Source organism: Anas platyrhynchos, chromosome 9 (assembly GCF_047663525.1).
Source record: "Anas platyrhynchos isolate ZD024472 breed Pekin duck chromosome 9, IASCAAS_PekinDuck_T2T, whole genome shotgun sequence".
NCBI classification, from domain to species: Eukaryota; Metazoa; Chordata; class Aves; order Anseriformes; family Anatidae; genus Anas; species Anas platyrhynchos.
Genome location: NC_092595.1, coordinates 9352205 through 9377352, shown reverse-complemented (window position 1 = coordinate 9377352; position 25148 = coordinate 9352205). Strand labels below are relative to the sequence as shown.

Here is a 25148-nt window from a genome sequence, read left to right as displayed (position 1 = left end):
CTGTGTGTGTGATTCTTCCACGTGGTGCTGTTGCCTTTTCTGCCCCCCTCTCATCTCGGCTTCCTTTCCCTTTGTCCCCACCACAGGCCTCGATGACTTTCACCTGTCCATCCACAGCGACATGGCCACCATTGTCAAAGCCATGGCCTCCCCAGAGTCAGGCCTGGAGGTGCGGGACCGCATGTGGCTGAAGATCACCATCCCCAATGCTTTCATCGGTAAGAGAAAGCTGTTTTCCAACTCCAGCAGAGGCGGGGAGTGGGTGGCCTGCTTCCCAAGCAAATGCTCATGAAAGGAGCATCTCCTCACTGAAAACTGCCTTGCCTGTTAATCAGGCCAGGGTCACAAATTGAACCTGTGGCTGTCACGGCTAGATGTGGCCCACTGCTTCGAGGGTGACTGCCTTCCTCTCCCTTCTTGTGTTTAACTCTGATGTTTGGTGGCAGGTTCGGATGTGGTGGACTGGCTGTATCACCACGTGGAGGGCTTTACAGACCGTCGTGAATCCCGCAAATATGCCAGCAACCTGCTGAAGGCTGGCTACATCCGACACACCGTCAACAAGATCACCTTCTCCGAGCAGTGCTATTACATCTTCGGGGACCTCTGTGGAAGTATGGAACTGGGCTCTGCTCTGGAATGGGTGGGAGGGAGAGGATGGGGGCAGGACAGGGTCCTACTGGGCCCCTTGTTCTGCAGACCCTGGCAGATGGTGGTGAAGAATATCCCAGCTCCTTTATCATGCTGATGGAGCTGTGAAGTTGGAAGCAGTGTCGATAATGTCACCTGCTTTGGTACCTTGTCACCTGGGCAAAGCAGAATCTAAGTCTTTTCTGACCATTTTCAGGCTCTGAACTCCCAGTGCTGTCAAGAGGCTGGTACTCAGAAAGATGGGTTCCACCGAAATAAGAGGGATGGGGGGAGTAATTGGCAGGGGAAGATGTCGCTCTGGTGTGGTCCATGCCCACCAAGGTGGTTTCTCAGTTTCAGGGACAGCTCGGCCTTGCCCAGCCTGGCTGTTGTGCAGCCGGGAAGCACAAATGGTTATATGGCCAAGCAGGGAGAGCGCCAGCTTCTTTCATCTCCTTGCCTTACCCCCTCGTTATCCCCATTAGGGTGGACAGGGAGCTTCTTCATCACACGTGGCTCTTTACCCTTGGCTTAACCCTCTCTTCTGCTGTCTTGCAGACATGGCTAACCTGTCCCTTCACGATCACGACGGCTCCAGCGGTGCTTCCGATCAGGACACTTTGGCTCCGCTCCCACACCCAGGAGCCGCCCCCTGGCCTATGGCTTTCCCGTACCAGTATCCACCACCTCACCCTTACAACCCCCACCCCGGCTTCCCTGACCCAGGCTACAGCTACGGAGGGGGCAGTGCGGGCAGCCAGCACAGTGAAGGTGAGTGAAAAGGACCAAAAATTTGCATTTTTGGGGCAGATGCCTTGTTCAGTACAGGGTAACAGCGGGATAAGATGGCTCCCTTAGACAAAGCCCTGTGCGTGGTGGGAGTGAGAGTAAAAGCCTGCATTTAGGTGCATCCCAGGAGGGTTACGGGACTCAAAACTCACAGGCTGAGAGCAGGGGCTGCGCTGCAGCGTGCCGTGGTCCTTTCCTGCCCCGAGGAGGCTCCTTTTTCCTCCTGGCCTCCCAGAGCCATCACCTAACATTACCCCGTGCACTTCGCAGGGAGCCGGAGCAGCGGTTCCAATCGCAGCGGCAGCGAGAGGAGGAAGGAGAGAGAGAAGACCGGGGAGTCCAAGTCAGGAGGCAGCGGGAGCGAGTCGGACCACACCACGAGGAGCAGCATGAGGCGGGAGCGCGCGGCCAGCGAGCGCTCGGTGCCCGCCAGCCAGCACAGCCAGCGGAGCCAGCACTCCCTGGCTCACAGCATCCGCAGCCACCACAGCCAGCAGTCGTACGGGCCGCCCGGCCTCCCCCCTCTCTTCAGCCCCCCCATGTTGCTGATGCCACCACCGCCTTCAGCCATGGGGCCCCCCGGGGCACCGCCGGGCCGTGACCTGGCCTCTGTGCCCCCCGAACTGACAGCCAGTAGACAGTCCTTCCGAATGGCCATGGGCAACCCCAGTGAGTTCTTTGTGGATGTAATGTGAAGCGCCCGTCCCCTGTCTGTCTGCTGCCCCTCCTTTCCCCTTCCCCACCCCACCTCCGTCCCCGTCGTTTGTCTCCTAGGACCAGCCCTGGCTTCACCCCTTGTTTTTTTTTTGGGATTTTTTTTTTTTTTGGTCTTGATAACTAAAAGAAAAAAAAAAAAAGGGAAAAAAAAATAAATGGAACTAAACCTTGATTCTAATCCCTCCTCCAGCGGGGTGGACGGGCCTGGCAGGCCTGCTGAGCGCTGCCAGCCCATCCCGCCACCAGACTTGTGTATTGCCGATGGTAATTCCCTCCTGCCGTCCTCTCTAACCCCATTAATCCGCATCCGTCCCGGCGCCCTGTGCTGCTTGCCCGTGTGTCGCTGCCGCCTCTCGGTCCTTCCGCCCTAAACATCTCTTCTTTCTTTTCACCCTTTTGTGTTTCTTCTATCAAGCAGCAAAGAATTACGGGGTGTTTGACTTTCTCTGAGCCTGCCGCCCGCAGGGGGGAGAGCTGGAGCGTGGCGTGGCCCGACAGGAGGACACGGAGCTCCAAGGGCGCTGGGCGCGCATGGCGCTGAAGATGGCTGCTTTTCTCCCCCTAGCGGAAGACGCCCTGAGAGGGGAGCGGGGCCCGGCCTTACGTGCATTTTAAATCCCTCTGTAGCTGCCTTTTGGCCAACGCGTGAATGTTCCAGGGCTTCAGTGCCTCCGGGGAAGGGAGAGATGCTGCCCCTGCCTGCCTGCCTCCCCTTTGGGCCAGGTCCCTGCCTGGCGCTGCCCTGTGGGTCTTGTGTGGCTTGGGGTTGTAGGGGTGAAAGCTCGCCTGGCTTGAGGGAGCCTCTACAGGGACCTCAGCCTCCACCCTACTCTGCCCTGCTGCCCAGGCTGCTGCTGCCCCTCGTTTGTAGGGGTTGCCCCTTGGGCAGCTGTGCCCAGCCTCAGTCCTGCCAGGCAGCGTGCCCTCTTTGAGACCCGGGGTGCAGCCAGGAGGAGAGGGAGGGCACCGAGGGTTCGCTGTCACACTTTTGGGGGATGTGGAGGTCCCCCGTGTTTGTCTGCCAGGAGGGACAGGGCTGGCACTGCCCCGCTCCCCCCTGCTTACGGTACCCGGGGGGAGCTCTTTGGGTTGGGGCCTAGAGCGAAAGGGTGCAGGCAGCGAGGCGAATCCGCTTGCTCCCCTTCTTCCTTCTTCTCGTGGATCCTGGAGCCTTTCCTCTTCTCTCTGCTGGGCTGTGGGAAGGAGAGGGGCCGGGGGCCCAGCTCGGTACGTCGCTACCTTCAGCTCCGCTCGGCGCCACAACCCCCATCCGCGCGCGTTGCCTCCTTCGGTCTTTTCATGTTTGCAGTTTTATACTTCAGAGACGACGCGTATTTTGCTCCTGTGGGGCCTACATCGTGCCCGCGACCCCTCAGCCAGCCTCACGTGCCATCCCTTTGCCCCCTGCAGCCCCTCCTGTCCCCATGGGGTCAGCTCACCCGGCCTGGGGTGGCACCGGCACGCCGCAGCCTGTCCCCCCCCGCCCTCGCCCCTAATGCCACCCAGCAGCCTCCCCGGCCACCGCTCGCTCCCTTGCCTGCCCGCTGGGTTTTATACGAACGAATCCAAACCTCCTTGTTTTTATTTATAAACATAGTTTTATTGGACTCCTGCTTTGTGGTGGTGTTTTTTTCCCCCGCATTCCTTCCCGTGTCCTCTCCACAACCAGCTCCCAGCGGGACGGGGCTCCCTGGGTCCCCCATTTTATGGAGGCCCCCTCATTTCTGTAGGATCCCCCTGTGGGGTCCCCCCTTTTCTGTAGGGTCCCTCATTTCTGTGGGGTCCCCCATTTTGTGGGGCTCTCCCGGGGGGCTTCAGGCAGGCTTTGGCTGCCCTTTTGGGGACAAGGCGAGCCCCGGGGGGGGTCTCATCGCCACGGGGGGCGACGGGGACCAGCAGCACGGTGCCTTCCAGCTCCTCTGGGTTGGGGGCAGCCCCCCCTTGACACACTGCTCTGGGGGGGGGCTCGGGCGCTGCCCACCCTCCATCCCCCCGCCCCGCCACAGGACTACAACTCCCAGCAGGCACCGCGCGGAGCCGCCCGCCCCCGCCGCCCGCCCTGCCCTCGGCGCATGCGCGCTGGCGGCGGGGCGCGGGCGGGGCATGCGCGGAGGCGGCTCTGCAGTGATAGGGGGGGCGCTGAGGAGAGCGGGGGGGGGCGGCGGCCGCCATCTTGGGCGGCAGAGCGGCGGGCGGGCGGCGGCAGGTGAGGGGGCTCCGCGCCGGTGCTCCGCGCTCTGCTGGGGCCGAGCCGCTCGGTTCTCCCCTCTCGGGCGGCTTCTCTGCACCGGGGAGGCTCGCTGCATCGCCGGGGGGTGGCTGGAGGATGGTGGGTGGCGGCTCCCTCAGCGCCCGCCGGGGGTGGGGGGCTGCGGGCCCGCGGCGCTGACAGGAGCTGAGGGGGGCTCGGGGGGGTTCAGGGGGGTCTGGGGGCGCCCCCCGGGCGGGCTGTGCCCTGGGGGAGGGCGGTGGGGCTCCCCCGAGAGGGCTCTCTGTCAGCGAGGCGCTGCGCCGTGACCCCGGCCTCGCCAGCCTAGATCCGCTTTTTGCTCGTTTTTTGCCTTTTTTTTAATTATTTTTGTCTGCGCGGGGGCGTCTGGTGGCTGCGCTGCGGTGGTCGGGCCGGGCTGGGTGCGGGTGGAGATGGAGGAGCCCTGAGAGGCTCGGGCAGCCCGAGCAAAGGGCTGGGGCCGGGGCCGGGCAGGGATTTCCCTCAGGTTTCTCCACACGAATTAGCTGGGGCACGGCTCCCAGCCTCTGCCTTCCTCTGTGGAGAGCCCACCGAGTGGGCCCCGCTCCAGCAGCTCCCCCGCTGCCTCCCCACATCCTTTCTTCCCTTCCGTGGGCTGTGGAGGCTGCAGGAAGCGCAGCCTCTGTTTATCGTCCTGCTGCAGCTGATTTCTCTCCCCGGTAGGAAATGCCTCTCTTCATCTCGCCTTCTCCCTCTCAGCTGCGTGCTTCCGAGAGCTGTTCCCTGCTTGCTTTAGTATGACAAAGCTGCTGGGAAGTTTTCGCCTGCGGCTGCCAAAATCTGAGCCTGGAACTTTCCCAGATAGGCACGTCTGGATGGTTTTGGCGACTCGCAGGTCTGGGCGTTATGGATTTCTAAGCCCATCTGGGCTCCTGTGGGCACGATGCTTGTCGGGCGATGTGAATGCTGTCAGAACTGTGCTTACTGCTTTTTTCTCTAGTAAAAGCTGGGCTCGTCCCTGTGAGTTTTGCTTGCAGGGACAACCACCAGCCTGATGAGATGCTGCCAAGCTGCCTGCTTCCATATTTTCCCTGTCAGAGGGGAGGCATCGTTTCTCCTCTGTAGGAAGTGCCATGTTACTGACATCTAGTGACAAGGTACCCGGCGTTCTTTGGGCTGCGGGCTGGCCATATTTCCTTCCAGGGAGAGCATTTGAGATATCCTTGAAGGGTTATTATGGCTGGCTTCTCCCCTCCTCCTGAGATAACACAATTTTAGTCTTTTAAGTCTTGAGGCTGCAAAGAATTGCATCTCCAGTTTTTTGAAGCACAGATGACAGGAAATGCTCTCTGGGGGTTGATAGTATCTTGGCTTCTCTCCTCAAGGAATGGGAACAATCAGTGAACAAAATTTCTTTCTGTAAAGAAACTTCATGTGACTGACCCTAGTTAAACTTTTCTTGGCGTTATCACTTGGCGCAGGGATGCGACAAGACTATCTAGTGCAGCACAGCGTCTTCCATCAGTTTGCTGAGTTTATAATGGCTGTTGGTGTATTTTAAGGATGTTCTTAGGCGTGGATGCAAGGATGGCCAGAAATGCAGCCTAGGGTGCCAATGTATAGCAGGTGGAGTCAGCTGCTTTTCTCTAGAGGATGACCTGCAGAACGAAAAGCTGTGAATAAGCAATGTTATTTTGATCTCAGCAGGTTGGCAGCTTAGCTAGGAGCTTGCAGGCTGAGGCGCAGAATGTGGAAGGCAGTTACCTGCCCCACAGGAACAGCAGAAAGAGGTACGTTGGCAGGTCGAGGCACCTAGGCTGTTGGGCTGTGGTGAACTGCAGCTCATATCTGCAGCCTTTTCAGTTAGAAGATGAATGGAACAGAAGCCACTGCTCAGACTTCTAGAATGAAAACTGCTTCAGACTGACTTTAAAACTGCCTTGGAACAAAGCCACTAGAGGTGGAAGAAGTAATTGGGGCTATTCAGATAAGGCTGGACTCCAGTAAGGCAGAGGGGTGTGTTAAACACAGTTTCGGTGGCATTAAGGGAGCTGGCCACATTTTCCTGTCAGGGTTTCTCTTGCTGCCCACCAGACTGCCTGCGTGCTGCATGGCACCCAGAAGCAGGCTGTAGGAGGACAGCCTGGTAGGAGCTGAACGTGCTTCTCTCGCTGCCCACCAGTTGTGGGGATTTATGGGATTGGGTTTAAAATAGGAACAGTTCCTCTGAATCTGATGGGTTTATCTCAGTAGCTCTTTAGCTCACGGTATGCCTCTTAATTAAATCACGCAGCCTGTCTTCCCCAGGATGAAGTGATTGCAGCTACTCTTTAAAACCAGGCGCAGCCAGTGGCCTCCTGGAAGGTGGCTAATGCAGCCCTCGGAGCAAAGCTTAGGCGCTCGGATTAGCTGCTGGGGTGGTGACATCGATGTAAGCCTTAAGCCTCTGGTTTGATAACACCAGTGCCAGCCTGGCGGGATCGGCTTCCTAAGGAACTCCAGTTTGCCTGAGCATCCTGGCTAATCCCCCTCCTGCTTCAACTGCTGTCACTTGTCCAAGGCCGTAGTGACTTGGGAATGCGGAAATGGTTGCAGTTGACTTGCCCTCAGTCCTCTGGGTGAGCGCTGGCTTCTTCCTGGCTGCGAGCTGAGGCAGCTAATGTACCTTGAACTGCTTAGTTGGGTAAGCTCATTAATGCACAGCGGGCTTACTTGCTGGTAAGTCAGAACCCAAACTTTCTTTTAATAGACTGCTAAATGGGTTGGTTGTTTTACACCAGCTTATTGACTGACTTGTGATTGCTGCTCCCCAGCCGTGCTGTGTAGGGTAGAGGAATAAGCATCGTGTAGAGGAATAAGCGTTGTCCTTTGCTCTCCTTCAAGCCGAGTGGTGGCTGTGCTGGGAGGAAACTTCTCACCCTGCAGTGGCAGTGACACAGCCCAGAGTGGCTGCGTCCTGAGCAAAGTCCCTTGGGTCTTGGTGAGAGTACCAAACGCACAGGGACATAAATACAGCTGGTCCTAAAGGTGTGCTTTAAAATGGATGGAGAGCTCAGCAGGTGCTGACTGTGCTGCAGGGAACCTGTTGGGGTGTTGCAGACAGCTGTGTTCGCTCTTCCTTGTAGCAAAAAATACCAATAGATGCTCACGTTGCATGGTGGCTGTGTACTGCTACAGGACTCCAGGCTGTAGGCACGCTGCTAGTGACGTGTTTCCTCCAGCCAGTGCCTCATTCTTCTAGGGCTAGAGCAAGCATCTCTTGCCTGGACGTGAGACTGCAGTTCCTGCAGGCGTGTTGCCTCATTCCACTAGCAATTTGCTATTTTTCCTGAGCAGTGAGTTGGAGCAGATCAGCTTTTTAGTGCTCGGTTCTGCAAATACAGTTACAAAAGGCAGACAGCTGTGCTCGAAGTCTGCAGCGTGGGTTGAAGCTAGCGCTGTTTGGCTGGCGCAGGAAGGATTGATGGGCTCCGTGGTGTCACTTCAACACTTCAGGTTTTGGGACATCACTTGTTTGAATGTCTGCGTACGTCTGGGATTTAGGCTGGAACTCAAGCTTGTCCTTCATTCCCTAATGATTGATGACCACGGTACTGAAGTGGTGATTCTCTTACTCCTGGTTCTTGGGCAGAGAGAAAATGCAAGGCCTGCACACTGGGCAAGGACTGGAGAAATGATCCTTCCTCCGTGTTGTGTTTCCAGAATCGCTGGGGGAAAAAACTGCTGCAGAGGGAACAAACTATGCTGGTCAGTCCCTTCCCCACACCTGCCTTCTTTAGTCTATGAAGGCTCTGTGCTGTATGTTCACTTCTACAACTGTACTAAGTTGGAATCCAAGTAAAGGCTGGGCCCCTGGTGTGCTGAGGAGGGAATTACCCAAACCCTGCTCGCTGAGCACCGGGTTAGTGCATCCCCCTGGGCAGCTCCCAGCCCAGCAGCAGGATGTGGCTGCACCGAGCCTGCTCTCCTGACCGCACACACACATTCCTAACGCGTGGCACGGTGCAGGTCTGCAAGGGCAAAGTCTGACGGCTTTCAAAAAGAGACAGGCTGTAGGTCAGACCCAATAAACAGAGCATTTTCTGTCTGTGATAACCATCTCTGATACCGTCTGTGGTAGACAAAAGCCTTTTTGAGGTACCATGCTTTTATTGCGTTTTTCCTTCTCCCTTGGTCACGGTCTGTAGCTGGCTGGCTGACATGTCATGGAGTTTTGAGGGAGGAACGCTCCCTAAAGCACATCCCCATGTGGCATGAGCAGTGAAATGGTTGGAGAAGAGGATGTTTGTTTCTTAGGGTGCATATCTCCATGTCAGCCACTGTAGGTCCAGCTAATCCTGCTCCTTCTAAGTTAAGCAGCTACTGAAATGTGTTCAAACCCACATCCCAGAGATCCTTCATGTTCCTTTTTTGTTGTAGGCTGTCCTAAGGCTGTAACTTCTTCACAGTTGCTGAGAAGTTGTGTTTTGGTGCTGTCACTTTCACTGGAGTGGAGAAGCGTTTCCATGTAGCCTTAACTCCTCGTGTGTTTATAAGCGTGTTCAAGTATGTGGTCTGTCTACGATGCTCCTCAGGATACTTCTGCCTTCTATTTATGGGTTGGAATGGAAGCGTACTGGAATGTGAGCGCTTGGCAGCAGGGCAGGAAGCCTGCTGGCCTGAGGTATTTGTAGGAGCGGCGTTCAGAGGTCTGGGCTCCTACCCTGGTGGCTGGCTGCTCAAAGAATGAAGAGGCTGTTGGGAGAGGACCGTTGTTCCTAAATTAAGGCGATTACTCACCAACGGGTGCAAATTCAGTATTCAAACGGATCTTCTCTGCACCTGAAGTAGAATAAATCCATCCAGCCCATAGCTGGGACACAAGGCTGTAGGTAGCAGCATGGAGCAGGTCACCATATGTTTGAGCCTGTGAAGCTGAAGGAACGTAGCTGCACGAGGTTGAAAATGCAGCTGGCAGACCAATAAGCCAAAGGCTTCAGCTAGTCACCTTGGCTTCCAGGCAGTTAAAAAGTGATGGGCTTTGCTCTTAAACTGTCTTGCAATGAGCCATTAGCCTGAGGAAACTCAAAACAACGCAGGGCGATCTCCTGAGGAAAGGCTGGCTGTAGAGAGGAGCCGAGTGAGTCATAGAAAGCTGATTGAGCAAGCCTGTTACTGGGAAGCTTTCTGAGTCACATCGCTTGTGCACAGCGAGCAGATGAACCCAGCTCCGTGGTGGGTTTCTTATTCTGGGGCCTTCTGGTTCCAACAGCCGTGAGTCACTGAATGTCAGTCTCAGATTAATCTGAGCGCTGTTCCCTGCAGTTCTTAACCGTTGCAAGCAATGGGCTCTTCTCAGACCAGCTTTGGAAACAAAAACTCTTCATTATCCTAAAAGGTGGGGATGATCTTACCAGGTCAGAAGTGCCCCGCTAAAAACTCATTCTAGCTGCTGGGTAACCTTGAAGTGCTTCAAACCAGTATCTACGAGACTCGTAGCGGAACACAAAGGAGAGGATCAAAACAAAGCAGGCTTATTTTCACTGCAGCAGCTTCAAGGACAGCCATTGTCATCTTAAAGAGCCCTTCTCTTTGCTAAGCTTTAAGCAACTTTCTCGTGCATGGTGCTCTTTGTGTAGCTTTCTTCTCATCGGTTCATATATCCTTGGGCTAGTCGTTCCACCTCTTGAGTTTCCCAGCTGGGTACGTGGTCTGATTAGCTGATGCAAGTAGCTCTAGTGGGGAGGGAATGAAATGTTGGGCTTGCTAAGAAGCCTGGAATATTGTCGTGTCCCCTGAACCTCCATGGATGGGGTTGGTGAGGGCTGGGTGAAAGGACAGCACCGCTGCATCAAACTGAGCTTGCTGTCAGTTGTGCTGACGTGCTTGTGCTGTTGATGCTTGTGACATTTCAAGCTCTTTGAGATGACAGAGTGTAAAAGGCAAGCAGAGCAAGGAAGACCTGCTTATAATTGTGTCGGGTACCTTGTGCACCTGAGACATCTTCGGTTCCTGATGCCATTAGATGGGACTGCAACAAGAGATTCATGCTCTGTGTGTCTTTGAAGTGCTGAAGACAGCTTGTGTATGGTAGATATAGCTGTGTTTGTCATCTAAACACCTTCATGGATGCACTGTCCCAGCCCACATGACTTTACTCAGCACTTGGAAGCTCATTAACAGTTGTCTGACTGATTTAGGTGAATTGCACTTAAATGTGGATTTGGGCTCAGTCTGTAGAGCTGTAGGATTGCAGGTTCTCCAGGCTTGAGGAGAATCCTATGGAGGCAAGCTGCTACTGCATGTAAAATAATGCCAGTGAGCATCTCCCAGGTACGTTTATGCTGGCAGATTGCCGTTGTAAAACCAGCTGGCAGAGCAGTCCTGATTCTTTGGCTAAATCAGGCTAGGGAGCAAGGGCAAACCCTGCTTCACCTGTGACGTGGGCAGTCATCTTGAAGACTGAATTCAGTGTGATCTGGGAGTTACACTGAGTTTTTTTTTTTCCTTTAAAAAGTCAGGCACTAAGAAAAGAGATCAAAGCAGGATTGTTATATTATCTATACCATGGTTTGTTTACATCTCCAGTAATGTTTAGTTTTGAATTTCCTTCCAGAAGGAGAAGTTTGAGAGGAAGGCACTGAGAAAGACCAAAGCTTAGAGCAGCTTCCTTGTGAAGAGCAGCTGAGTAAGGTGGGAACGTACTGTTCTGGGAAGGAGTCAGTGAAGGCAATAGAGAAGTTCTACGCAGTCCCAAGTGGCCTGGAAGGAGAGCATGAGGGCTAGTGCTTCACCTCTTGTCCCTGTACACAAACTAGAGGCTGTTAAAGCTGGGGGAGGAAAAGAAAAAGCAAATTTTTTTTTTTTTTTAAAAAAAAGGTTTCTTTACACAGCGTGTTTTTGCCATGGGATGCTGCTGATGCACAGATTTAAGACAAGGCTGGGCAAATACTCTTAAAAAGAGCCCTTGGGTGTCCTTAAATAAACATGCCATTGCTGGGGGATCTGCTGGGGAGTATTTCCTGACCTGTGCCTCCTGTTATCTCTGTCCCTTTATTGCCAGCACCAGAGGCAAGATACTGGGCCAACAGAACTGCAGTGTGAACCAATGTGGCTCTTACCCTACCTAGTGCAGTTTGCTTGCTTAGGAGCTGACTGCACGTGGAAAGTTCCAAGCCCAACGTCAGCTCTCAGTATGCTTGTATGATGAAGTAGTGTGTTTGTGTGTGTTAACAGAACTTTTGAGACTAAAAACATTTGGATCACCCTGTATCTACTCTTCATCTAACATGCAGTTGACTCTGCTGCCTGGTATTGTGATGCAGTTAAAAATTATGACGTATCTGGCCGTAACTTATTACAGAACATATTCTAACCTAAGAGAGGATAACCTCATTATCTCTATCACCATTGAAAATACCTGGGTTTTCCAGAGAAGGCTTTAATTTTTCAGCAAGAAGCTTGATCAGCAATCTGTTTTTATAGAACTGAAGCAAATAGCTAAACCAAGGCGCTTTCAGGAAGCAGTTGTCATGCTAGCACGATGCTCTGTCTTGTATGCCGTGTCTGATCCTGTTGCTCATCAAAGCAGATGTTTCCCTTATGCTAAAAATAGAACAAATAAGTTAAGCAGCATTAAAGCCCAAGAGGGAGATTACTTTTTTTAAAGACTAGGATGTGCTTTCTAGGAATCTTCTGGAAAGGTTTTTGTAGGATTCGCACCATCCGGCTTTGGCCAGTTGCATAAGCTTCCAGGAAACCATTCTGTACAATGTAAGCGTGAAGGAAGATGCAAGAACTGCTTCACGTTTGGTAGCAGTGGTCCGTATCCAAATTTGGAAGCCACCACTGCAACAGTCTGAGAAAGATGTCCTTGTCTCTTGTCTGAGATGGAAAAGAAAGAAATAATTAGGAAAGAATTTCTTAGAGCAGGCAACAAGTTGCATTCACTGTCTTAACGGTTCCTGTTTTCATCGTTTGGCCCGTGTGAATGGCCTTTCAAATGGCTGCTGAATTACAGCAGCAGCATCTGCCAGACTTGTTGGGCATCTGTTCAAATAGATGTTGGTCTTTTGGGTTCCTGCCCTGTGCCCTTCAGTGGCCTTCTTCGTGCCTGCTAGGGTTGTGAGTTTGTGTGGGTAGCTGTGGGTCTGTGACACAGCCACTTCCTTCAACTCGACAGCCTGGTCTCATTCTGTTGGCCAACTGGGTTGTCTTTTGTCTTCTGGCATGGAGATGTGAGCCTTGCTGTGTGTGTAGCCTCATTCTCCCATGTGGGGCACTGAGAAGCTTCAGAAGACTTTTGCTCTGTAATTCCATGGGAGTCTCCGGCCCCTATGTTAATAGGTTTGGTTTCTGCATGATGGTACAAGTGACTTGTCCTGGAAGCAGGTGGGATGTATCCTAAAGTTAGCAGTCACTAACAGAAATATATATGTTGTTTCTAGGTGAGGTTTCAGAACTTGGCAATGCTAAGACAAGCATCCAAGAGTTAAAGTGTAACCAGTGCGTTAAGGTCCTAGTATAACTGTTTCACTGGTGCAAAAATAGTCTTCAAAGTTATTTTAAACTTTCCTGTGTTAGGTGGAGTCTGAGGCCATCAAAAATTGGTGATGACAGTGACGTGAAGCCACTGACAAGTGGCAGGATGCAGCCTGATAATAGCCAGAGACTGTCGCGTTAAAGGGGTGTAGCTGATTAACCGTTACGGGCCCGGTTGGATTCAGAGTACTGAACCAGTCGGACATTCACCAAAACTGGGGGTCCGTTCGGACATTCACCAAAAACGTATTAACCACCTGGGGGTCCGTTCGGACATTCACCAAAAACGTATTAACCACCTGGGGGTCCGTTCAGACATTCACCAACAATGCATTAACCGTCTGGGGGTCTGGTTAGATTCAGAACACTGAACTATCACGGATAACCACCCTCACCCTAGTTGCATTAATGAGAGCTATCACAATGCAATCAAGTATGGTTTATTACAGCAACAGATAATCAGGTTCTTTTGGATTGCCGGTGATAGTGACTATCTGCAAAAGCAAGCTAGTATGCATGAAATACACAGGTGTTACAGGTGTTCTAGGTGTGGGTTCTAGGTGTGGGTTCTAGGTGTGGGTTCTAGGTGTGGGTTCTAGGTGTGGGTTCTAGGTGTGGGTTCTAGGTGTGGGTTCTAGGTGTGGGTTCTAGGTGTGGGTTCTAGGTGTGGGTTCTAGGTGTGGGTTCTAGGTGTGGGTTCTAGGTGTGGGTTCTAGGTGTGGGTTCTAGGTGTGGGTTCTAGGTGTGGGTTCTAGGTGTGGGTTCTAGGTGTGGGTTCTAGGTAGGTGTTACAGGTGCGCAGCCTAGAAATAAACGCGTTAAAAGGATCAAAGACTCTATAGAGATTTATAAGCAAATATTCAGATCTCACCCAAAGGCGTCCCAATGGGGGGGGAAGAGAGGCTCAGCCCGTCGACTGATCCCAGGAGTCAGGAGGTCCTAAGGATGTTGTATGTCCTTGGGATGGTATCTCCCCTGACGATGGTATCTTCCCCAACATCCCCTCTCTCTTGGGCCAATTTATATTATTTTCTATCTTTTAGGTGGAGCTTGAGTGGCTCTAGTCAAGCATATCTTAGTTATGATTGGTGTAAAGTTTTCCCGTCTCCGTTTAAAGTAATAGGCTCCAAGAAATTCAGGGCGCATGCTCAGTGAGGGGTGGTCGCACCTTGGAGGCGGGTAGCTTTTGGGATGGAGGTGTGTTTTGGTATTATAATGATATTATAATGAGCAAAAAGTACACTAGGGTACAGCATTTGTCAAAACATGACAGGTCTCTGGCTTAGGGTGGCAAAAAGTGCAGCTTTGTGCACAAGAACAATCGAGGCCCCACCTGATTACAGAGCCTAGCCGTGGTGTCTCCACTCCACTCTACGCTCCGTGGTGTTCCTTAGAGCTAGCACACCAAGTTTCCCCAGCGCGATAGCATCTAAGGTTGGGAGCCTAGGGAACGCTCAGATAATGCAGTTATGCCCTACCCTGAAAGCCTCTTCAAAGCTGTACCTTTTCCTTAAAAATGTGAATGTTAGTTTTATTTTCCTAGTTACTTCAGGCATTTACACCACAGAGACACAGCCAGCAAAATGTGGGAGGAAAAGCCAGGAAGCTCACTGCTGAGTTTTGGGAAAACTGCACCTCAGTTTCTCACTATTTTGACTTGGTGACTATTTCTGGTGTTTTCTTTCCTTGTAATGAGCAGAAGCAGCCATCTGGAAGCTGAAGACCAGTAGCACAGAAGTGTATGTGTAAGGCTGCTCTCTGAGGGCTCATTAGGCATGGCTGAAAATGTAGCTGTTGGTGTGAAGACTGATGAAAGTGAAAGGTTTTTGGTCTTCCTGAAATTAAAAGTAGTGGCTGCACTATCAAAAAAACCTACTTTTAGTGCAGAGCTCGTGTCTGCAATGCCACCTTCAGATAGGCAGCTGCTGAAGTTTCTTGAACGTAACCGTTAGGAGATAGTTCTTCAGGCTTCTGTGCTGGAAGTCCTTCTGACCCTCCGTGTGTGTTCCTCTTCTATTATTTTTCTGACCTTTTAGATGAGCCGAGGCAAGGTCACTCCAACTGGCTTTGTGCTGTCCCTGCACAAAGGCGTATCGGTTTGCTCTCAGCTGTTTTAGGCTCGCCTGTCCCTATCCTTCCTGCCCACCCCAGACAAATGGGTGTAGGCTAATCTCCCCGGCAGCACTGCGGAGGTGGTTGGTTATCTAATGCTCTCCAGTGCTGAAGCTGAGAGAAGCACCTATGGTGGTTCCCAGACCTGGGGACAAGCCTTGCCCTATCTTGTTTGTGGTGCTCTTCTCTGGGCTAAGCAGGCCAAACACTGGCGTGAATGGGTGTTATGGCTTGGACTGAGGGGAAGCAGGAGTGTGGGTGACTGCAGGAAGGGGATCTGGTTAAAAAGCTGTATATTTATTTAAATAAAAAATCTGCCTCAATGTCTATCAGTTTTGAAGCTCTTTTCAAACCAGTCTCCCCAGAAAGATGAGTGTAAGGGGGTAACGTCTAAGACACTAGTCCCCAGTTAAAGTGGCTCACGGTTGAGATCTGCTCCAGTGGCACCTGGTGGCCAGGCCGCTCTGTTTTGGCTCTGAAGCTAGCTTTTTGTACCTAGTTACCAATACAGCCCATTACTGCTAGGCAGCTGTGATCCCAAGCAGGAGTGTTGAACTTTGTCAAGATGCTGCTTAAATAATCATTATCTGTAGACGTCCTGGTTGAAAAGACATTTAGGAGCATTCCTCTTGATTGCTCCTCATCCAGCAGGCTGAATTACTGGAGCAACGAGATCACTGGCTGCTGCCCTGGAATCCATTATCTCCTTAAGTTAAGCAGCCTTCCTAGCAGGCAGTAATAAACCAAGGTGGACCTGCTGCTAATAACACCCCGCCATGCAGTGATCTGATTTGTGTGGCAGTCACAGTGGGGATGCACACTTTATAGGAGAAATAAAGGCTCTCTGATTTCCTTGCAGTTCCAGGTCTGTTTTTCCTCACGTTCAGGGGAGAGGCCAGGCACTTCCAGTTCTTGAGCCTTGATCCATCTGTGCTGATGGATGAATGTGAAGTTAGTCTGCACAAAAAGTATAGTTAGCCTATACAAAAAGTATAACCTCAAATGTTAACAGTAAGGCTACTTCCTTCCTCTCCAGAGTAAAATGCTTTCTGATAGCCCTGTGGAAGGAGCTCTGTATTCCTCCTGCAAGCGTGAGGCAGGCACTGAGCGTTAAGCTGCCCTGCTGGGCCTCAGCCCTGGCCTGGCGTAACGATATAAACTAATGAGGGAGCTGGCAACATCAGACCTTCAGTGGTGTCTCTGGGTGTGCTCTCCACTCCTATTTCCCTGCAGTCTGCTTGAGTTCATTACTCCTGGGGCATCAAGGTGTGAGCTGTCAGGTCCTCACCACTGCAGGCACTGCACAAAGTGCTTTCGGTGGAGGTGTGAGACAAAAGCTCTCGGTGCCCTGGCTGGATGTCAGCCTGTGCCTGCTGTACTGTTCATTGCAGCCTAACGTGTGCGCTCTCTTGCTTCAGGTCTTAAGCAACATGGGAAGAGAAGACTAAAGTTCCACCATGATCGGAGGCTTATTCATCTATAATCACAAAGGAGAGGTTTTAATCTCTCGAGTCTACCGGGATGACATTGGGTAAGTGCTTCCTTTGCATCCGTGGTCTTTGCATTTCTGTCTCACTGTGGTGCAGACGACAACCCAGAGCTGCTTTGTTCTGCATTAGCTGTGCATGCATGTAAGACTGCAACTCAACTTGCTGCTCTAGGCCTAGTTAAGAAAGAGCTAAGTTCTTACTAAGCCCAGATCACCTACAGATGGTAGTAAAGGACAACCTGCAGGCAAAGCTAGGACTTCCTTTTGGATGGTAGAGATCTGGGTGTTTTTCCAAACACTTCACCAATGTGGACTGCCACTGCAGAAGTCTACCAGCCTAATGTAATCGTTAAAACATTACAGGAGGAGTCATGTGGGAACTGTCTGCCATGCATTGTGACCAGGGCTCTGAACTAGTTTCAAACACAGATGATGAGTATCAAGTACAGGCATACAGAAGACTGCCTCTGGTCTTTGCTTGCAGTGTCAAAGTGCCAGTAACCACCTCTGCGCACTTAATGTTCTCTGCCCCAACATTGTATGTCAGCCTTGTAAGTAAAAGAGCTTACATCTATGGGATAATTCAAGTTGTGGGATCTCTGAAAGCCTTCAGTAGGTATAGGTATGTTGCACTTCACACAAGTGTTCTGTTACTCACTTAGACTAGGTATGTACCATTCTTAAACTGCTAGTTCCCAAAAGGAACCCTATGAGAACTGGGGTTTTTTGAGCAGTGGGTAGTGCTTTAAGGAGCCTGATAAGTGATGCTGCTGCTTGGACTGAAAGCCTTAAGTGGCTTTCTCACACAGCAGGGCTGTTACTGGTGGTTATCATTATTGTTAGGCATTAGGTGGAAGCTAGTAATTGAAGCTAGCATGAAGTTAAAATGCCACTAATGGAAGCAGGGTCACTGTAAGCATTCTCTCAAAGTGCAAGAGATACTTTTGCCCAGTTTAGGAAAAATACATTTTTACAAGGTCTTCAAAATAAATAGTGGTAGGATGTGCTGTGAGATAAGTTGTTGCCACATATTGCAATAAACAATCAAGACAGTCTGAAGAGAGCTTCCCTTCCGGACGTGGATTGTCTAGTGGAGGCTAAAAATGGTGTAGAACTAGCAGCTTGCCAAGGCTTTCACAGCTTCACTGAAGGAGTAGCAGTGGTCAACAGTGCCTGTAATAAGCTCACTAGGTGATACCTTGACTCTCTCTTGTTCTAAGTGGAGTAAAGTAGCAGTTGTGAGAATGGCCAAATTATCCCTGATCTTCCACGTGGCGCTGAGCCAAGGAAGCTTTGTACTTTTGTACTTCTGAAGCAGAAAACTGCTGGCTGTGAAGTTCTGCCTCTTCTCTACTATAGTAATTCTTTCAGTCTTTTGAATGTTGGCTAGCTGAAGGTCTTCAGAGCAATTCATGTGCCAGATCTGACTTGGAAATTCCTCTAATTAATGAATAGCGTGGTGACCAAACCAAATGAGGCTGGATTACTGATAAAATTTGAGAACATTGTATGTGGAGCTAGAGACAATGTTGCTGCAGTTCCTGGCAATAAGATTTTGTTGTTGTTGTGGCATGTAGATTGCACCGTGCTTGAACTGATGTTTATTCAAGAAGGGCCTCTTAATTTAAAGGGCCTTCTGGCCATAGAGATGTAAACTGGAGAGTGAAATAGTTCTTCTAATGTAATGATCTTCCACTGCTTTTATCTTGGCTCATCCCTCTTGTGAAGTGACTGAGTCATTCAGCAAGTAATGAAGTACTTCTTACTGGCTGGCCAGGCAAAACTAAAAAAATAGATTTCCTGCTTGATCCAATCTTCACTTTGTCTTTTGGGAAAAAAGTGCCAAAGATTCAAATGTTCTCTAGAACTTCTGAAGTTAGTGTTGCCTTGAATAAAATCCTTTGTTCAATTTCTGTGGGTGTCTAGTGTCGGTCTTGTGATGAGTGGAGCCGGTGCTGGTTATTAATGGAGCTTGCTCCCAAGGTGTTGGATTCCTTCTGAAACAGGCCATCAAACCTGGCTTACATTTTTTGGATATGTAACCTTATAAAACAAGTTGTCTTAGAACAGCTATGTCTTGTAATCAAGTAACTGAGAATCTTCAGATCTATAGCAAGTAAAGTAGTTATCTGTTACTTCCTGTTGGGAATGCTAGTGTCAGTACCAGGTGTGCTTGAGAGCTCTGAGCACCCTAACTTCCAGAGAGGTAGGGAAAGGAACAACCTTTCCCTGCAGTTTGTACTCTCCTCTGTAGGAGTTCCATCTCAAAACAATGAGCCAATAGATTTCTGGAACACTTGAGTCTTTAATCCAGGTAGATCTGAAGTGCAGGGAATTGAGCCCATCTAGCTTGCTGGGAGGTAGGCAGAGTGGGAAATGAGCATAGCTGCTGCCTGTCTTCATGGGGATTTGGAGTGATTGACCTGTAAGGCTTCCTTGGCCTTGGCACTTGCCTTTGGTGTCTTGAAGCCTCAGGCTGTGCTGGGAGAGATTAAAAGCCATTTCTGGTAATGAGAACCCCTTCTCTTGCACAGTTTAAGGATCTAAATTAGCGCATACTAGCTTAAATGCTAATGAGCAAAGTGGCAGTCAATGAAGCAACATTTCCCTTGACTTTGGTAAAGGCAGAAAACAGTCCCCACAGAACTTGGACTTCCTTGCTTGCAACTTAGAAGAATGGCTTTAGTGCATGTAGTGCATCTGTCTATACAGCAGCTAGCTGCATGCATAAGCAGCCTCTTAAAAATATAAGCAAAGCACTATGCATTTAATTCAGGATACTGTGGAGGGCTCTATTGTGACCTTAAGTGCCTTGTTCTTCAGTGATGTAGTCACTGGGAGAACCTACCTGCATTTAAAAACGTAGCTATTTGATTTTTTTTTTTTAAAAAAAAAGCTATTTGAAACTGAGCAGCTTACATGACGAACTGCATGCACTTTAACTGGGGTAGGCGTTTTGTTTCTGAGCTTCTAAGACATCACTTCTGCTTCATAGCTCTTGTTCATTATGGAAAAAGTGCAAGCTGGATAGAGCAGTGCCTGAAGCTGCAGGACGTGCCATCTCTCTCCAGATGTGCTGAAGCTCTGTCAAACTCGGTGTTTTTCCTGTTGGCTGGACCAGGCCAGAAAGCAGCAGCCCAAACAGCCTCAAATGAGAGCGCTGCCATAGCAGTGCCCACTCAGACTTGCAGCCCTGTGGTGAGGGAAGAAGAAAAGTGGTACTCTGCGGTCCCCAGGCTGTGCCTCAGATTGAGGGTTTCTTTCTTTTTTCCCCACTGAGGCCTGCTACGTGTGTTAGCAGAGCAGCGTGGATACCAATGATGTGATGTGGCTCCCACTCATCTGGACTAAACACCCAATTAGTCCTGAAATTCCAAAGAAGCCCGGTCTCAACACTGGCGATCTGACCATGGCATGTCAGCGCTGTGCCTTGCGAGGGCTCCATTGCTGCCACAGCTTGTTACTTTCCAGCCAGGCCTACCTGGGCCTTTTTGCGCCCCGGAGCAGGGGGAGGGGGTGCTGTTTGGTCTCTCCTTATCTCTTTGGATTCATTGTGCCTTGTGTGTGTGTTTCTAACCCTTTCTCTTGTTGCTGTCACTCCTCCTTTCTCCGCTGGCGCCATTTCTGTCCATCCCATCTCATTGGCTGCTGTAGCAATAGGTAAGAGACGCGGGTAGGCCATGACCGGCACTGCACAGCGGGCAACTGGTGTGCTGGAAAAGCTTCACTCACCTGAGGCTTCTCCTCTAGCATGCACCAGTCTGACTGCTGGCTCTGCTGCTAGCCCTAGTGGGTAGAACTCGAGGCCGGGAGGGCTGATGCTCCAGAACAAGCTGAGCTTTCCTTGTGAGGCTTACTGAAGGGGAGGAGTGGGACTTCTAGATATTGTTATTTTACAGTAGAATAATTACTTTCTTATGGAAAAAACGAGGTAGAAATCAAATAGTGATTTAACTCACAAGCCTTCTGGAGCAATAAAACCTGGGAAGTATTTGAAGGCCAGAATTTTGCTTATGGGGGAGGGTGTTTACTGATGAGGCTTCTACATGTCTACCCAGACCTTCAAGGAAAAAACACCTGCCATGGCAGCACATGTTCCCCTGAATATCCTTTGTTTTCAAACTGTCTGCTGGACTGTTGACAACCCTCAGTGCTTATGAACATTTGTATGCCTTTATCCTTGCTTGCAAGGATGTCACTGCTGTCTGCTCTCAAACACGGTTCTGCATATACCTTGCCATGGGGCCTTGACACTGCAGCGAGGAGCCCCCCTGTTCTGCATAGTCTTAAGGAAGGGTATGGGTAATAAAGCACAGCTAGATGTGCCTTGGCTTGGTAGGTAGGCTACTGCTCGAAGTCTCAGTTCTGTAATATAAATCCATCAGTTCTCCTTCCTATGGTCTTAGTATCGGTGGATTTTGACTTAATTTGGGGAGTTTATCTTGATTTACAGCTGCAGGATGAGAAAGTGTGGAAGAGGTTGGAAACCAGGATGTCATGGGGACATCAGTGTTTTATTTAGGAGGGACTTTTAGGAGGGATTCACTGTCACTAGTGTATAGACAGTGAAACAAGTTTGGATTAAAGATGTTAGCAGCTAGGAGAAACTCATGCAGCACATTTTCTGCCCTGCAGAACTTCTTTCCCATTGTAAATGGTACTGGATCTTCCAGTGCACATAGCTACTCGAATGTGGCACCATGGGCACTCCAATTCTGTCTGCCAGAGACCTGCTCTGAAGCATAGCAGGCTTGAGAGGACATATAACTGGAGAGCCCAAAATGTTCCCAATCCTGCTCGCTGCTTTTAGCCTGCCCTCCAGGGTACTTGGGAAATGGAGGTGAGATGAGTCTAAACTGAAACTGCCTTTTGTGGTGTACCCAGGCACTGCCATCCATCAGGTGACCTGGGTGGGTTTTGCTGCCTTTTCCTCAGCGGTATATCTGGAGGGAACTGCCATTAAAGAATATAATGGGAGACTGCAGATTTGTTTTGGGGCAGGGGTATGAAGGCCTAGGCACGCAGGGCAGGTAGTAACTAGCAGTTTGGTTAGAACATGTGTCCCAGAGCCTGTTCTAGTGTTCATTCCTGGCTGTGGTAATCAGGAGTGCTAGCAGAATAAACTGAAGGGAATTTTCCTTTGTCATCTGACTCCACGTGGAGGTTAGCTTGCTTCTCTTTCTGCCTGCAGTTAGAATTGCCCTGTAGTCCAAAGGTCCACAGAGACCGGTAACTCCTCTCCTGGAATTTGTGCAGGATTTAACATCCACCTCTGCTCAGAGCCTTTGGTTGTCCCTCTTGGCTGTGACATCCCAGGCACCCTTCGTAAGCGAGCTGGGTGTGTTTAGTTCACCTTGGTAATCACATAAGCAGAGCTGTACAGTGAGTTTGTTTTTGTAGACACTGTGTTAACTTACCTTTGGTGGTGGTCTTGTAGGCGGAATGCTGTGGACGCCTTCCGCGTCAATGTCATCCACGCCCGGCAGCAGGTGCGCTCGCCTGTCACCAACATCGCCCGCACAAGCTTCTTCCACGTCAAGCGTTCCAACATCTGGCTGGCTGCTGTCACCAAGCAGAATGTCAACGCCGCCATGGTGTTCGAGTTTCTTTACAAGATGTGTGACGTGATGACCGCCTACTTCGGGAAGATCAGCGAGGAGAACATAAAGAACAACTTTGTGCTGATCTATGAGCTGCTGGATGGTAAGATGCTTCCCTTCTAATCTGATACCTGGTATTGCACTTGGTCGTTCTGTAGCTGTTAGCTTAGAAACCAACAGATTGCTCACTCTGGACAGCTGTCCATCACTCTTTCTATCCAAAATACTATACAGGGAAGTCAATTTAGTTTAGCAGGGCTGTTTGTTATTCTCTTCTTGCTAAAGAATAGTCCAGCCTCTTACCCAGAGTCTTAATATATGAGCAAGTTATTGCACAGGCGTTGCTTTCCTTACAGCAATGGTTAACATGGCTGCTGTGTTTATATGTTGCAGCTCTGGCTTGTGGCTGTGAGCTAACCATCTTTTGCTCTTCCGTAGAAATCCTGGACTTTGGCTATCCTCAGAACTCTGAAACAGGGGCTCTGAAGACTTTCATCACTCAGCAAGGCATCAAGAGTCAGGTAACCAGAGGGGTCTGGGATACAGCACTGCTCTGCTAGTTCAGCTTGTTCAAGAAAGCACGGTCTTAATGATGCAACTAACCACTTGACCTGTGCTGGGTGAAAATGCCTGGGTATTCTGAGAACTCCCTGGCTGGGAGGTAGCTCAGTGTCACCTCATTCTAGATGTCTCTGTGCTTGTGTGACCTCCCTGGCATTTGGTAAGGTGTGGGAGGAAAGGCCCTGCGTTAGGGTGGTGCTAGTCCCTTGCATGTAAATGATCGCTGCCTTCAGGTGCTGGTCTGTGTCAGCTTGTGGCAGAGAATAAACACATCTGCCTGCTGAACCAGAAATAGCTGTCCTGTGTGTGAATCTCACTGAGCAGGTCTGTTCTCCGCCTGCCTTCAGCACTTTGAGCTGTCAGGCTTTCGTGCCTTCCTTGTAATGAAGTATTCTTCAGCCTTCTGAATCTTGCCAGCAGTCAGGAAACTGACATTATTCTGTTGCTGCCTGTGACATCTCTGCAGATCAGCAGACGCATCAGTACGGTCTGGGCTTTCTCATGTTAGAGATGAAATTCTCTATGGCACTTTCAGTATAGTAGAAACCCTTGCAACGAAGTTTACATTGAGATAAAAGGTAAAGGACATCTGGGGAAAAAAGACAGTTGAATTAGGCTGTTCTTGGGAATGTTTTTCAAACTAGTTCTAATCCTACACCAGGCTAATCCTCAAAACTAGTCCACAAAATAGTTACTGCTTCTTGTGTCTCCAAGGGATATTGCTCACCTTGTCCCTCTAAGGTAGCCGTGCAACTCCTAATGAGGACTTTGGTGAGAGGAGTGAGTTTAGGCTATGTAGCAGGTGAGTCAGGAGAAAAGCTGGGAGTCAGTCTATGATGAAGCTGTCTGCAAAAGAGAAAGAGGTCTGGGTGAAACTTTGTACCCAAGGTACAAACAGAAGTACTAAGCAAGAGCTTGCCTGGAGACTGTTCTTTTTAAGGATGAGCAGAGGTCAGAGTCTCTGGAGGCTCTGTTCTAGCTCCTTTCATTAACACTGACTTCCTAAGGACTCCTTTTAATCTACTGGTAGCAAGCCTAGCTGCATCTCAGGAGTAAGGGGAAGAGAAAAGCTGCCCCGAGCAACATTTTCTGCTACAACAAGCAGTGTTTTGCAAGAGGGCACGCGCATATCAGTGGCCAGATGTGAGTGCATCCGGTCTGCGTCCCCCATCCCGAGCTTTAATGTAAATCACTTTGGCCTTCTGCAGTCTGACATTCTGGGCAGTCAGCACTCCAGATAGCTGAGTCAGCTCCTGTTCCTAGGAAAACTTAAAACTAACCACCACCCTCACTTCCTTCCCTACCTCTTTTTTTGTGTTTTTGACTGTTTTAACAAACTCTTACACCACTTGTGTGCGAACTACTGTCACAGCACCTTACCTCGTTCAACGACAGGTTTAGTCCTTCCCTTTCAAACAGGAGTTCTGGTCTACAGCCATTCATAAGTAACAGCTCATGGTTATTGTGCTTTGTGTGGGAGTTTTTTGCATCCCAGTTCAAAGAAGAGCAGAAGTGATCCTTTCCAGACATGGTACTGCAGGGGAAAGAACTGAAACAGTACTTTCTGTATTTCCTGGTTTGCCCTTTATGCTGGTTCTTCTAGCCTCAAACTCTTCCTTCACTTACTACCATCTTCTGACAGATACCTTGGACTGACATGTGGGGCTGGGTCATTTGTCAACCTTGTTCCATTGTCCCTGCCTAGTTTATGGGGGTGCTTTCCTTGAGCTTTGTGTCCTGCTGACTTTAAGGAACAAAACCTGCAGTTAGGGCAGAATTTCACAACTCAATTTTTTGACTTCTGTGAGGAATTTGAGGTGTTCTGAGCTGCTGCCCTCTGAATGCCCACCCTGTGTGGCTCCAGTAGTCTTGACAGGGTTGGCGACCGTGGGATATAAGATCTGCTTTGTTTTTGAAAGATAGTCCACTGTTGCTGCATTCTTTGCCAAGAAAAGTACCGTTGTTCTCTGGGAGTGGGGTGGTACAGCACACTAGAGATTTTAAAAGGTGCAGCATGGTTTTACCATGATACCTTCCATGATACTAGTCAAACAGCAGGGCTGCAGGCCATGCTGATCTCCTGTAACAGAGCTGATGCAGGCATTGCCTCAGATCTCTTCCTCCAGGAGAGGCTAAACCTGCTCTTAAAGCTCAGGGTGGAGCCATGCTCTGTGTGCTCAGTTCTGTCTGTAGCTTCTGTCTGCATCTGTCCAGGCTTCACCAACTAACAGCACGTTGTCACTTTCATCCTCTCCAAGTGCTTTCTGTGAGTGTGATTTTTAACTCTTAATTACAGTATTTCCCCAAGCCTTAGACATTCCGTAATGCTAAAATGCTGGTGTTACTTGCTGAAGGTGGGAAGAAGCTACCAACAGCTGCCTGAGCCTAGGAAACCTGCTGGTAGCTGTCTGCCTTTACCCTAGGAACTGTGCTGGCAGCTGAGTAGTCAGGAGGTTGAATATTCCTGTCCCAGTTGAGCTGACTTCTTCCAGCTCAGGCAAGCTCCTGGTTCTGAGAAATTTCAAACCAGGGTACCTTC

General features: G+C 50.2%; 2 protein-coding genes across 13 annotated transcripts in view; both read left to right on the top strand.

Annotated features, from left to right (window-relative positions):
• The window catches only part of DVL3 (dishevelled segment polarity protein 3), a 29643-nt gene extending 25900 nt beyond the window's left edge, over positions 1-3743 (top strand). For 7 of the 10 annotated variants that reach the window (XM_027464186.3, XM_027464190.3, XM_072042716.1 and 4 more), the window contains 5 exons: positions 87-218; positions 447-614; positions 1189-1401; positions 1690-2088; positions 2555-3743. In XM_027464186.3, the coding sequence (XP_027319987.1) occupies positions 87-218; positions 447-614; positions 1189-1401; positions 1690-2088; positions 2555-2586 (944 nt within the window). In that variant the 3' untranslated portion in view covers positions 2587-3743. Of the gene's footprint in view, positions 1-86; positions 219-446; positions 615-1188; positions 1402-1689 lie in introns of all 10 variants that reach the window. The other 3 variants (XM_027464191.3, XM_072042721.1, XM_072042720.1) reach the window with 1 other exon arrangement.
• A 446-nt stretch (positions 3744-4189) lies between these two features.
• Positions 4190-25148, top strand: part of AP2M1 (adaptor related protein complex 2 subunit mu 1) — a 28069-nt gene continuing 7110 nt past the window's right edge. Inside the window, exons 1-4 of one of the 3 annotated variants that reach the window (XM_027464214.3) lie at positions 4190-4342; positions 16378-16490; positions 21886-22151; positions 22487-22569. In XM_027464214.3, the coding sequence (XP_027320015.1) occupies positions 16417-16490; positions 21886-22151; positions 22487-22569 (423 nt within the window). In that variant the 5' untranslated portion in view covers positions 4190-4342; positions 16378-16416. Of the gene's footprint in view, positions 4466-10930; positions 11000-16377; positions 16491-21885; positions 22152-22486; positions 22570-25148 lie in introns of those variants that run through there. The other 2 variants (XM_072042723.1, XM_072042724.1) reach the window with 2 other exon arrangements.